At 35.1% G+C, this 12,601-nt stretch overlaps 1 protein-coding gene across 2 annotated transcripts in view; it reads right to left on the bottom strand.

The window, feature by feature from the left end:
• fsip1 (fibrous sheath interacting protein 1) overlaps positions 1-12,601 on the bottom strand; it is a 103,462-nt gene that overhangs the window by 87,167 nt on the left and 3,694 nt on the right. For both annotated transcript variants that reach the window (XM_088648403.1, XM_088648404.1), the window contains exons 7-9: positions 12,504-12,599; positions 11,275-11,411; positions 10,383-10,496 (exon numbers count right to left, since the gene is read on the bottom strand). In XM_088648403.1, coding sequence (XP_088504529.1) covers positions 10,383-10,496; positions 11,275-11,411; positions 12,504-12,599 — 347 coding nt within the window. The remainder of the gene's footprint in view (positions 1-10,382; positions 10,497-11,274; positions 11,412-12,503; positions 12,600-12,601) is intronic.

The following is a 12,601-nucleotide window of genomic DNA, read 5'->3' as shown; positions in this document are numbered from 1 at the left end:
CAGTACATACATAGTATATAGTAGGTTGAATCTGTAAAGCTACAAAGATTGTATCAGAAATAAGTTCATATCAAGTTTAAAAAAACAAATGCAGAAATGCATGGTACATAAAAGCAAAAGTATAAAGTGTCCTTAATCTGCACAGTCATGGTATTATATGAATCTCTGCAAGAAATTAACTAAAACTTGAGATTGACTTAAGGTTTTAGTGATGTCAAGCAGAATGGATAGGCAAATGGCTGAAGCACATTTGTGCCTAGAACTGTCCAGGGTGCTGAATTCTTCTATCATTTTACATATATACTGAACTTCAATAAGGACTAAGTTACTGGCATATAAATACAGTTATGCATGTGCTATAGCAGTTACTGTTGTCGTCCTCATTAACTTAGATTCTTCAGTAAACAGAAATTAAAGGTAAGTATCTTAAGCCAAAACTGATTTCATTATGTGATCAATTCCCTATCTCAGTGGTTCTCAAACTTTTTGGACCAAGTACCACCCCTAATCCAACCAAAGCATCCAAGTACCACCTACAAGTCATCATCTCATAGAAATCCCAGAAATTATCAATGACCAACATGAGCGCATGTGCACACACACTCACACATACAAATAATAAATATTATAATAATAAACTTTGTTTGATATATTAAAATGTGGCTTCTCAGTGTTTTACAGAAAAAAAAACAACACATAAAAATAAAAAAGCACCTTTTCAGTGAGAGGGGTGAGCCTGTTTAGTTGAGCAAAGCAGATGTGAATTAATTTTTCGAGCCTTGATACAATTCACAACAGTCTAACAGATTTTAAATCGTCAGGCATTTTCTTGACGGCAAAGGTCTCGCGGTGGATGTTGCAATGAAACCATTAATTTCTGGAGCAACCTCTCTAATTCGTGCAACTACACCACTGTGTTGGCTTGTCATTGCTCTAGCACCGTCTGTACAAACTCCGACACATTTTATCCAGTCGATGCCATTCTCTCCGATAAATTCATTCAGAAGCTGAAATACGTGCTCTCCTGTAGTTCCTGTTGGTAGCGGCTTACAGAACATAAAGTCTACACGGGACGTACCCTCAAACTCGTATCTAACGTAAACGAGCAAATTGGCCAAATCCACTACAGACTCATCTAATTGCAGTGAAAAACATCTGCTCATCTTAACGCGTACTTTTGATATAATATTTCATTTCAATAATTCTATGAATGACTGTGTCTTTTGGGGGGGGCAGCAGGTCGATCTGTTCAGAAGCTTTTTCTCCACACATAATAGTGTGGGGCTTACCTGCTTTAGCAATCCGCAAGCGTGCATTTTTCCACGTTTCCGTTTTTATTTCAGTGTTTATTTTAAGTATTTATTTCATGCGCATGGGAGAGAAACACAGAGACGCTCGGTGTATTTTTCTCAAATTAACTTAGAACAGTTCTTAAATATTTTTCACGCTTTCCTGTGCTCACAAGATTACCAGCGTTCGTAGCACGCATTTCTATGCATTCCTGTGTTTACAACGTTGGCATTGTTCCAAAATCACGCACATTCTCATTTCTCCCTATTTTCTGGAGATACAGTAGCTTTTTTTAAATTCAATTGGTCACTTGCGTCCGTAGTACGCATTCCTATAGAGTGGTATAGAATTACAGAGTATCTCTTGTGTCCACTGACGTATTAGCGCGCACTGTATCGTAGTACGTAGGCTGCGCATTCGACACGTATAAAAATACAAAATATGAAAACCCGTCCCGATTTTTTCAGCGCACACAACACAGTCCCAGGGTCATTTGGCGTACCACCTGGCGGCACGCCACGTACCACTGCCGGTACGCGTACCACAGTTTGAGAACCACTGCCCTATCTAATAAGAACTTAGTGTTAGTGTGAATTAGTGCTGCTCCTATTAAGGAAAAGTAGTAATTGATTTTCCTTCAATTTTTAAATTAAAAAAACATGCTTGGTTTGCAACACATGGTAATCAACTGTGCACCTTTCAGTGGCACACATAAGACATAACAACTTAAAAATAAACAATTCAATCCTGCATTTATGTGCCAACAAGCTATATGGTACATAGGAAGGAGAAAACCCCTACGTTAACTCTCATACTGTATGTAAACAGATAGATCTGTATTACTTTTCTTCGTATTTTACATTGGACATGTCCATCAGTTTAAGAGCAATGACAAGTTTTTATTATATACCAAATTGTTTATTTAAAGAGAGGAACACCTCCCCCATCATAATGCTTAACAATGTTCAGAATTTTGTATGAGACCATGCCTTTTCAAAAATCATGCTTGGTTTACTTTTAACACAGTTGTAAAATGTGCACCATTTTCTTGTGTTTGGCATGTATGAAATAACGGGAAGGAGGAAACTTTTATATATTTTCTCCAGTAAGAAGACTGATATATTTACATTATCTTTGTTTTTGCCAACTTTCCTCCACTGGTATGGCTCCATGGTCAAGTTCAGTAATTTTGCTCAAGATTCTGTCCCAAAACACTTTAGAGCTTGGCAAACTCTTCATCATTAATAAGAGCAGACTTAACAATAACAGGAAGTCTTAACTGAACTTCTAGAGAATGTGTACATGTCTGGTTCACTCAGTTCTACTGTAGGTTCATAAAACCAATATGACAAAATTGCAAGAGCAACCATAAATTTTATAGCCTGACGTCATCATATTTGCATGACCTTCCAATATAATAGCCATTAGCCAGGTGCCAGAAAGTTTAAACATTAACGATTGCTTGAGGTAAATAACACATTGGCTATAAATGTGTATTATCACATTAGCCTGAAATGAGTTTCATCTGTCACTGGTGGTTTGTCTTGTTGTATAAAATACTGTAGAGCAAAAACCCCAACATCAAATACATTTATTGGTAATGTGTGAAAAGAAATTAAATTACTTTTGATCAAGATAATTAAAGAGAGTCAATATGTCCCATCTCCAAAAATTGGAGTATCACAGTACTGAGAAAAAGACAACTTACTCTTTTCTACCACATGCATTTCATTAAACTCCAAACTGGATTCTTCATTCAAGGCCAGCACAATTCCTCTTTTTCAGAGAATTCTTTACCCCTATGCTAGTATGTTACTATGCATGTTAGCATTAAAAAAACACACCTCTTGACAGAAAGCAATGCTATCCCACTTCCCTTTTCTGTACCTTCCACTCTTTCTGTAATTTTCACTGCCGCTTTCATTTTTACTCCTCTCCTTGTCTCCCATGCTTCTCAAGATTACACACATTCTAAAATAACAGCAGATGGTTTGAAAGCATAAATCTAACTTTAAAACTGAGGTGGAGTACTGAAAGAACTCTGTATATTATTTCAGGTGGGTAGCTGCGTCAGCATGCGTAGGCTGCAAAGGAACAAGTAATAGGTTTATTCCATGCTGAAAAAAAGAAGAAATAAAATACAACGTTTTGGCTGTGGAGCCTTCTTCAGGTGTGAGAGAGACAAGGTAGTAGGCAAAGGTAATGTAGCTGGAGAACAAAGGCAGGGAGGGAGGAGGAGTGAGAGGCGGGAGCAGGGGACAGAAAGAGAGGCCAATCAAGAGGTGTGAAGTCAGAATAGGTGTAGAGAGGTGTGAAATGAAACTTCCAATGAATGGAGAAAATTTAAAAGAAGAGTAGTCTGTCGTTAAGAGAAGGGGGAATGTGTGATCCTAGCTGCAGGATAAGTTTGGTTTCGGTAGTCTTTCTGATGTATGAGTTAGGAAAACCGTCTTTGGGAACACAGGCGAAGAGGTTAGAATGGCCGTCAGAGGTGAAATGAGAAACAATGGGCTTGGAGAGATCTTTAATCTTCACAGCCCTGACATGTTCCCTGAAGCGGTCTCCGAGTCTCCTTCCCGTTTCCCCAATGTAGATGGCTGGGCATTTACTGCAAGAGATACAGTAAATAAGGTTGCTAGAGGTACAAGATGCCCTCTGGGTGATGCAGAATTGTCCTGAGGGGCCTTGAATGAGTGTGATGTTGGATGTATACTTGCAGGTGATACAGTGAGCTCTGTTGCAAGGGAAAGTGCCTGGTGTGGATGGTTGCTGAGGGTGGTCAAGGGAGGGCGCAACCTTCTTGTTCACAGTAAACATATTACTTGTTCCTCTCTATATTATGCTGAGTAATAATGGACATTTTTGAGCACTATCTATTTTGTTGCATTTTAAATTAACTGCATATCATCACTTTTGTTCATCCATCCATTTTCAATTCATTACATCCAATTTATGGTTTTGGGGAATAGGAGCCTATCCCAGCAAGCAATGGGCGCAAGGTGAGGCCAGTTCATTGCAGGGACTTTTGTGAATCATAATATCTAATTATTAATAACATCATTATTTAGACCTATTACATGTCTACTGCACCACACACTTCATACAAAAGTTAAATGTATAAGTAAACTATGTCATGTACACTTTACTTTGGTGGGAAGTAGCTGGAAAGCAAAATTGCTTTTAAAACATATATAGCTTTGAAACAATTCTACACATACTGCATGATCTTTGATAAGGTACCAACTTTTATTGTTTATTCATCAATAATAGATTTAACATTTATGAAGCATAATAAGAAGATGTAGAACAAATGACTGACGGACACAGTTTTATCACTTCCTGGTACTAATATTGAAAAATTTCAAGGAAAACAAAAGATGTTGCAGCACAAAAAGAAAGATTTAAAACATGTGTATATACATTTATATTACACACATTTAACAGCTCAACAACTTAAATATTACTGATGTTTAGATCAGAACTGTGGTTTTCTCATAGACACTTTCATGTGTGTACTGCTCTGAAGTAAATCCCAAGTACTTGTTTATTGAACACTAAACCACCAAAATTAAATAAACTGTTAAAGCATGTGTTTCCAGCAGATCAGGAATAGTAGTGCGGCTACAGAAAAGCCACCAGACGTCAGGCAAACTGGAGAGCTGGATAAAACGCAAATGCTTGCTCATGCCTAAACATTGTCATTACTCAATAACGCAGAAAACAGACACTTCCATTTAGCACTTCACTAAGAAATAAAACTAACCATCTGGAAGTGTGGATCCCAAAATACAAAAACAAACTCCTTTAATAAATAAAAATAATTGCTTGCACTTGCATAGTACTTTTCATCCCAATGGATCCAAAAACATTTTATTTATAGACAGGGACTCAGGGTCACATCCATTCAGCAACAACAGCCCCACTACATGGCAGATCGGGCGGAGAAGTAAGAAACTACTTCACCACTTAAATTAAGGGGAAATGTAGGCAAGCAGATTGTGCACCCACAAAGAGGAATTCAGACAGGACACTGTGATTAATACACCTACAGTACTCTTACAGTGTCTAAGAATTTTTAATGACCAGGTAGTCAGCACTTCAGTTTAATGTTTGTTTTAAATTACAACCTACTGTTCTACCAAAACCATTTACAGCAGCAACCTGGTTTTCCTTAGAGGTCTCCCTCCCATTACCCCATTACTGTTCTAAACAGCCCTAACTTAGCTCCACCTCTGAGCAGATAGGCTCAGATCACTTAAGATCATCCATCCATTTTCGAACTGCTTTATCAAATACAGAGTCGCACAACAGCTGAAGAATAAATTAAGATCGGTCATATTAAATAAAAAATAAATATAAATAAATTTATATCCAACACCAGCTTAGAACAGAATTTTAATGTATCAGTTTAATTGATAATAAAGACAAGCCCAAGCTTTCCCTGGGTAAATGTGCAATAATTCACAGACCCTCTTACGGTCTCTTACAGTATCAACCAGTAAGTTGAAATGATAAAGGCAGAAAGTCAAAGGGCAAATTTTTGTTAGAAAATTATATAAACTGGAATTTTGATGATTCATTAATGTGTGGGTGATAACCCTTGAAGTCATACTGTAGATCTACCACAGATCTTAACAAAACCCAGAAAAAAATACTGTATTTAAAAGTCCTGGGACATCTTTCCATCTGTCCTACAAAAGGATGCTATGATACAGTAGTCTCTTCAATCAAGGACAGCAAGACAAATTACTCTATGCATCTGTACTACATTATAATATACGTTTCCCTTGGTTCAGAATTAGCGTCATCACTACACTTCTACCCTTCAGGACTTAAACTGAGATCATAGAAATCATGTGAAAGGATTTCGTCCAAAAGAACATTGGGTTCCAGAACAAATCTTCACAAAAATAGTATTCAGATTATGCATTTGTATGAACACACACTGCCTCACCCCACAAAAGCAGATAAAGTACTGTATCTCTTCAAAGAAAGCAACATGTTAATTGTATACAGTATTACATAACATTAGACTACCTAGTGATATTGTTGTTCATACAGCTTTTATGGCATATTCTATGATTTTCTGTTACTGTATATGTTTTAAACAGACTTTAAAGACTTTTCATATGACATATTCGCATTTTACTATGCTCTGAGTAAAATATATGTTTTACTCATATATTTCAAAAAGAAATTCTTCAGACAAAATGGTTCTGCTTTCTTTTAATATTAGCCATCACAAGGTCTCCAAAAAACAAGCATATAGAACCACGAAATAATAAAAGAAAGCAATATGACTAACTTAAAAACAGTAAATCCATTTAAATGGATTTTTCAATTTATATGTTTTACACTTCTTGAAGGACTACAAGAAAAATACATATGAACATATTGTGCCTAATTGTTATTATCATTTAATAATAAATAATATCATGAATAGCTGTTTTTCATTATGTAGAAATAAATTCTGAAACCATCTCCAAATTCAACATCCATGACACAATGGAAAAAATGTATAAGGCTGAATTTGCATGAAAGTCATGCCTTACAGGAACTAACACAAAGCATGGAGCATCTGGATCCCTGGAAACATAACATAGTACAGAAGTCACAAAACATTGTCAAGACACAATATACTCCACAAGCTGCTGAATGAAAATCTGAATCTCCTTCACAAAATATAGACAGAATAATATTGATAAAATATCCCTTTCTTAAATTGTTTAAGGAATCTAGGAAATTATAATATTGAGAACCTTAATTTATGCAAATGTATTCTAAATTAAAGAAATTTTAACCAACAAATCAGTTTAATTAGCTATCTAAGAACTATATAAGATATACCGTATAAGAAGATTACAGTCTTTGGTAAGTGATAAATTATCGTAACAATTCTTATAGCAGAAATTATAATACAGGAACAGTAAGTAGAATAAATAATTTTTTGACTGTTTATTTGATTCTTGGCCTATACTATGACATAACTTTTAAACAGAATATAAAATATGCAGTATAACACCAAGTGCGACAGAAACAGCAAATGCCAAATTGACAGGTTAAAAGGACAAAATCAATTGCTGTGCAAATACCTTTGCACTTCAGTGGACAATGCTATAAAATCTGCGATTTATAGTGAGCGTGAGTTTTTTAACTGTTTTTCCTGTTTTCAAAGCAAACAGAGTGCACACAAGGGGGCTGCACTTCAGTGGTGGATGGGGAGGTTCCTCTCCTGTATATAAACAGTTTATCCTTAGAGATAAAATGGCCAATTTAATGCAAGGAAATATTATTATAACTCAAACTCTTGCAGCATCTGTCAGATTGTGTGTCCCTGGGTAATCCTATTCAGTGGTTAATGACATAACTCAATTTTGACCCAGTAGTCTCTTGATTAGAGGGATCCCTAACCTCAAAGGTCACAGAAAACTTTACATGTTGTGTCACTCAAGACCCTACTCCAGTTTAAACCAGTAATAATTCCTAGCAGAGTAATAGCTCTCAACAAACTCTAATTGTCTGATGGCGCTCCGAATTTGCTTTTTTTTAATATCTGAAGCCAGAAGATAAATCAAGATTATGTCCTTTTACAAATGCTTCCCAAAGCCGAGTGAGTTCTCATCTATTGGAAGCACAGTCAAAGCATGTGTTACTGTGCAATTTATCCTCTCACACTTCATCCAAGATCATTATGTTCAGTACCAATTTCTGTTTGCAATAGTAAACTGAAAATTGCATCATAAATTACCATTTGTCACAGGTTTTCTGTTAAACAGAAAATTGGCCAAATGCAAGTAGGTCAAGACTGAAAAGTAATGTACTCACTCAAACATACTAACCTTTTATGGAAACCATGATTATCATTGCTCATGGTTTTGTTGCTTTCTTATATACTGCAGAACATATATACACAAAACATGGGTATTATCATTTAGGACAAAGCCATCCAGTCTTAATCCCTTAAACGTACAATAGCATGGCATGCTGAAATTGCCATTTACCATACTCTAATACAAGGGTGTCCAGTTCCGATTCTGGATGGCCTGTGTGTCTGCAGCTTTTCATTCTTGCTCAGGTCACAACAACCCAAAAAAACTAATTTTTGACTTAAGTTTTTCAATTAAATAAATTATGATAGTTCTTCAATTGCTGGTGCTTTTAAGAAACATAGAAAACCAAACAGAGCTGTCAAGAAACAAGATAGGAAACCCCCAGCCTCATACCATGAAGAGAACATCCGAGTACATCATAAACGTTTTGGTTAGAATCCTACAAATTACCATAGGGTAGGGGGTAGGGTTACAATTCTGGTTACACTTAGGCTCAAATCATATGTTTTAGAATGTGTATTAGAAAAAAGCAGAGAAAAAAAAAAGTAGTTAATAAGATTTTTTATAAGGAATCTATAATAGGACTAATGCTTATCGTTATTTAGTTCAGGTGGGTAGCTGCCTCAGCATGTGTAGTCTGCAAAGGAACAAGTAATAGGTTTATTCCATGCTGAAAAGAGTAGAGAGAAAAACACAACGTTTCGGCTGTGAAGCCTTCTCCCACCTGAAGAAGGCTTCACAGCCGAAACGTTGTGTTCTTATCCTTATTTATGTATGTGACCTAGATTCTGGCATACTATCTAAACTAGTCAAGTTTGCAGACAATATACTAAATGCGGATAATATACTGAAAAGCATAGAACTGAATTCAAATAAATCAAGTTAAATTACATAATGCACTAATAAGGTCTCATTTAGAATATTGTGTATGATGTTGGCCACCAAGCTACTGCTGCTCTGAAATTTGTCCATAGAAAAAAAATTAGATACATTGCAGGGCTGTACAGCACAGACACATTGAAGGACCTGAATTTTTATAGTCTTAAGACAACAAGGGCACCTGATGCAAGGTCCCCTTTTTCCTGAATCTTCAATGGCACTGAAAAATTCAACCCAATGACCCTTTATAGATTGAACATGTAAACACAAACCAGGCGACACAAGTGAAATATAAGCAGAGGTGCACTTAAAACTGAGAAGAGGAGGTACTTCTTTATCCAAAGGTAAAGAATGGATGCAGGATGCTGGATGAGATACTTGAATCAATTAGCCACCAACTACCAAATAGACTGAATGCACCCAAGTGGCTTCCTCTAATTTGTAACTGTTCTTATGTTCTATTATTTATTTAGCATGAATGATTTTCTGAGGGTAACATTTCTCATTGATCGCTGCTTAAAAGTTGTTTGTCATAGCATGTGGCTAATTTGCGGTAGCTTTTGCAGTAAATTTATGGTATTTTAAGTAGTACGTTAAGTGGAAATCTCTATCATAAGAAAAGGTAATATGAGAAAGCAACACATCTACCTACATTAAAAGGTTTATCTGATAGCTTCTTTCTTCCATCAAATGTAAACACAATTTTGCTGGATAAGAACAAAGATTCACTTGCAATAGGAACTTGTTGTGATGAGTCCTCCTGTTAATAACAGGATTTCGGATTAAATCTAGGTTCTTCCAAACCATTAAACAAAGCCAGCTAGTAATTCAAGCTCCCTGACCTTATTGGGTTTAGAGAATATGCGTCACTCAATTGTCCAATATCTAGCATACATGTAAATAATTTTAGTTTCCCAAGCTCTCTTCTTTCTGACTGGTAAATATTATATAGTTGTGTTGTGTTTAGGAAGCTACTGTAGTGTTTGCTTTTATTCTGCGAGACAAGGGATTAATTACCATAAAATGGTCACTTCAGTTGATTCCACTATACAATAATTGTATAGATGTTTTCTTCTGTTGTCAATAAAAACAGTCATAGTTGTCTTCATTTTCCTACATATACTCACTCGTGGAGGTTTGAAATTAGATATATACACTGTCGACTTAATATATCTTTTTCCTGATGAGAAGCAATGTATTTATCTTAAGGCTACTGACAGAAAGAAACTCTACAATGTCCAATTACAATATATTAAATTTACACATAGCCCTCTGCCAACTTATCTGAATGATAACATGCTCATTGTTGTGGGGTTACATGTTGGAATTTGGCAGCCTAAGATTCTGTTTAATTCTATCCATGTGTAGGCAATCAAAAAGTACCTCATCATTTGGAAGCTCTGTGTTTCCATCTTTGTCAATGTCTTTTAGAAGTTCAGCCAGTCTTTTCTTTTCTTCATCTGTCATAAGCACTTGATTCCCTGCATCCTTAGCCATCTGTCATGTTTTTGAAAATAAGGAAATAAGAATAAAAAGTTAATTAAATTTATAACAGTTACAATTCCACTGGCTTCTACTATCACACAGAATGAAAATATTCTAGATTTGATTGCTTGTTTTGAATAGATGTTTTACTTTCTAATTTATCATCTTAATCCAGCAAAGGCCATTTCGAAATACTCATAGTTTTTACATTTGTATGCCACTATAAAACAACACACTGATACACTAGATTGTACTATGATATTAAAAGATTTTTGTTAAAAAGGTTTATTAAACGTTGTGTATCAAAAGTTGATATGAAAAGTTTTGTTTGTTCCTTATAGTAAAACAGCATTGAGTGCTAGTATTGTAGTTAAGAAAAAATATTTGGAATACTATTTTATGTAATTTGCATAATCCCATTGTGTGGCCTATTTGATTTGTTTTTTATATGTAGTAACTGATAATGGACTTCTGTGGTACATTTGTGTTCTGCTTGATATTTGTGCAATGCTGAAGATGATTGGTTTGATAAATGCCACTTGAACTGTGCCTTAAAAAATCAACTAGCAGATTGGGCAACTAGAATGGGGAAGAAAATCATGGTAGACTCCAAGAAATCCTCATATCCAGTGTGGAAATTATTAATCAGTTTAAGTAGAACAGAGAATCATTTAATACAACAATGTTTAAATGTCATGAAATTAGAAAACACACAGATTTTTAATAAATAACATACAATACACTGAAAAGTCTTTTAGCACAGTGATTGGCATTATGACCCTTGAAATACCTCAATATTTTTCTTCACAAAGTCTTGTTTTTTCTTGCCTCTGTTGAAATCACATTGTCCCCTGGCTGCCAGATCTGATTTGTCTTCATCTGGACACACTCTTGAAGTTTCTGTACTTTTACACTGGTTGTCATGAACTGAAATAAGAATCACAGACCAATGTTTTTACTCCATTCTTTAAAACTGTCCGGCACTAAAATAATTCTGTTCCATCTGCTTAGATTAAATGAACTGTCACCTTTTAATTCAATAAAGAAAAAACAGAAGAGTCTAACATTATTAGCCTGTCGAGCACATTAGTCCAACATGCACTTCCTCAAAGATACTGTATGTCATATATTAAAGCTATTCATAAAATGTTCTGGTTAGATTAAACTTTTTAGATATTAAACATAATTAGTCATTTTGAGCAATGCAGAAATTTCTAATTTAACCTAATCTGCTACGCATTAATAAACATTTTTGATGTGATTGCAGTCTCTTAATTACTGTATGTGACCCAGATTCTTACTAAGTGCATTTTTTCTTTCATCTATTATAAATATTTTAAATGTTCCATGAGAAAAATACATAATATGAGCCCAATAACCTAAAATGAAAAAGAAGATAATTTCAATAAATTAACAAGTGCAGGTTGTTTTGGTGCTGAAAAGTAAAAACAAAGACATACAATTTGAATTAAGCTTTATTCCACACTGAAAAGAAGTATACTAAAGACTGAAGAAATGCTGAGTTTTTCTTCTATATTTTTATTTTTCAGTGTGGAATTAACCTCTACTTGTTAAATTATTAATTTACTGAAAATGTTACTTTGCAATTAACTGACGCACAACATCCATAAAACTGACTAAGACTATTAAGGCTGAGAACCTCACTTATTTGCTGATATGATATTGCCATCTACTGGAAGCCCCTGGAAAGTGCACTAGATTAATGTGCTTTAATCTCTGCCTTTAATTTGAGACACTGCAGCAACAGGATATCATAGCATTGATTTAATTTAAGCTTCTTGCATCACCATGACCATAATAATTACCTTTGCTATCTTCTCTTTTTTTATTTTTTATGGAAAAATGTACCCTTATAAAATATTTAATCCAAAAACTGTATAAGGTGTCATGGAAGTTGAGTTTTTTTCCAGAGGTCTGTAAAACGAACTACTGTACAATATTCACAGATATGTTTTTGATATGCAGAGATATCCTGTTCTGAAGAGGCAGCTTACTTACTTTGCTCAGAAGGCTTGATTCTCTGGCCATACTCTTCAACTGGAATTTGTGTATCAAATACAGGTACAAAATCCACATCTTCGCTGGAACCTGAAACT

Source organism: Lepisosteus platostomus, chromosome 10 (assembly GCF_059453375.1).
Source record: "Lepisosteus platostomus isolate fLepPlt1 chromosome 10, fLepPlt1.hap1, whole genome shotgun sequence".
In the NCBI taxonomy this organism is placed as follows: domain Eukaryota; kingdom Metazoa; phylum Chordata; class Actinopteri; order Semionotiformes; family Lepisosteidae; genus Lepisosteus; species Lepisosteus platostomus.
The sequence above is the reverse complement of the archived record's forward strand: the minus strand, read 5'-3'. Positions and strand labels throughout refer to the sequence as shown.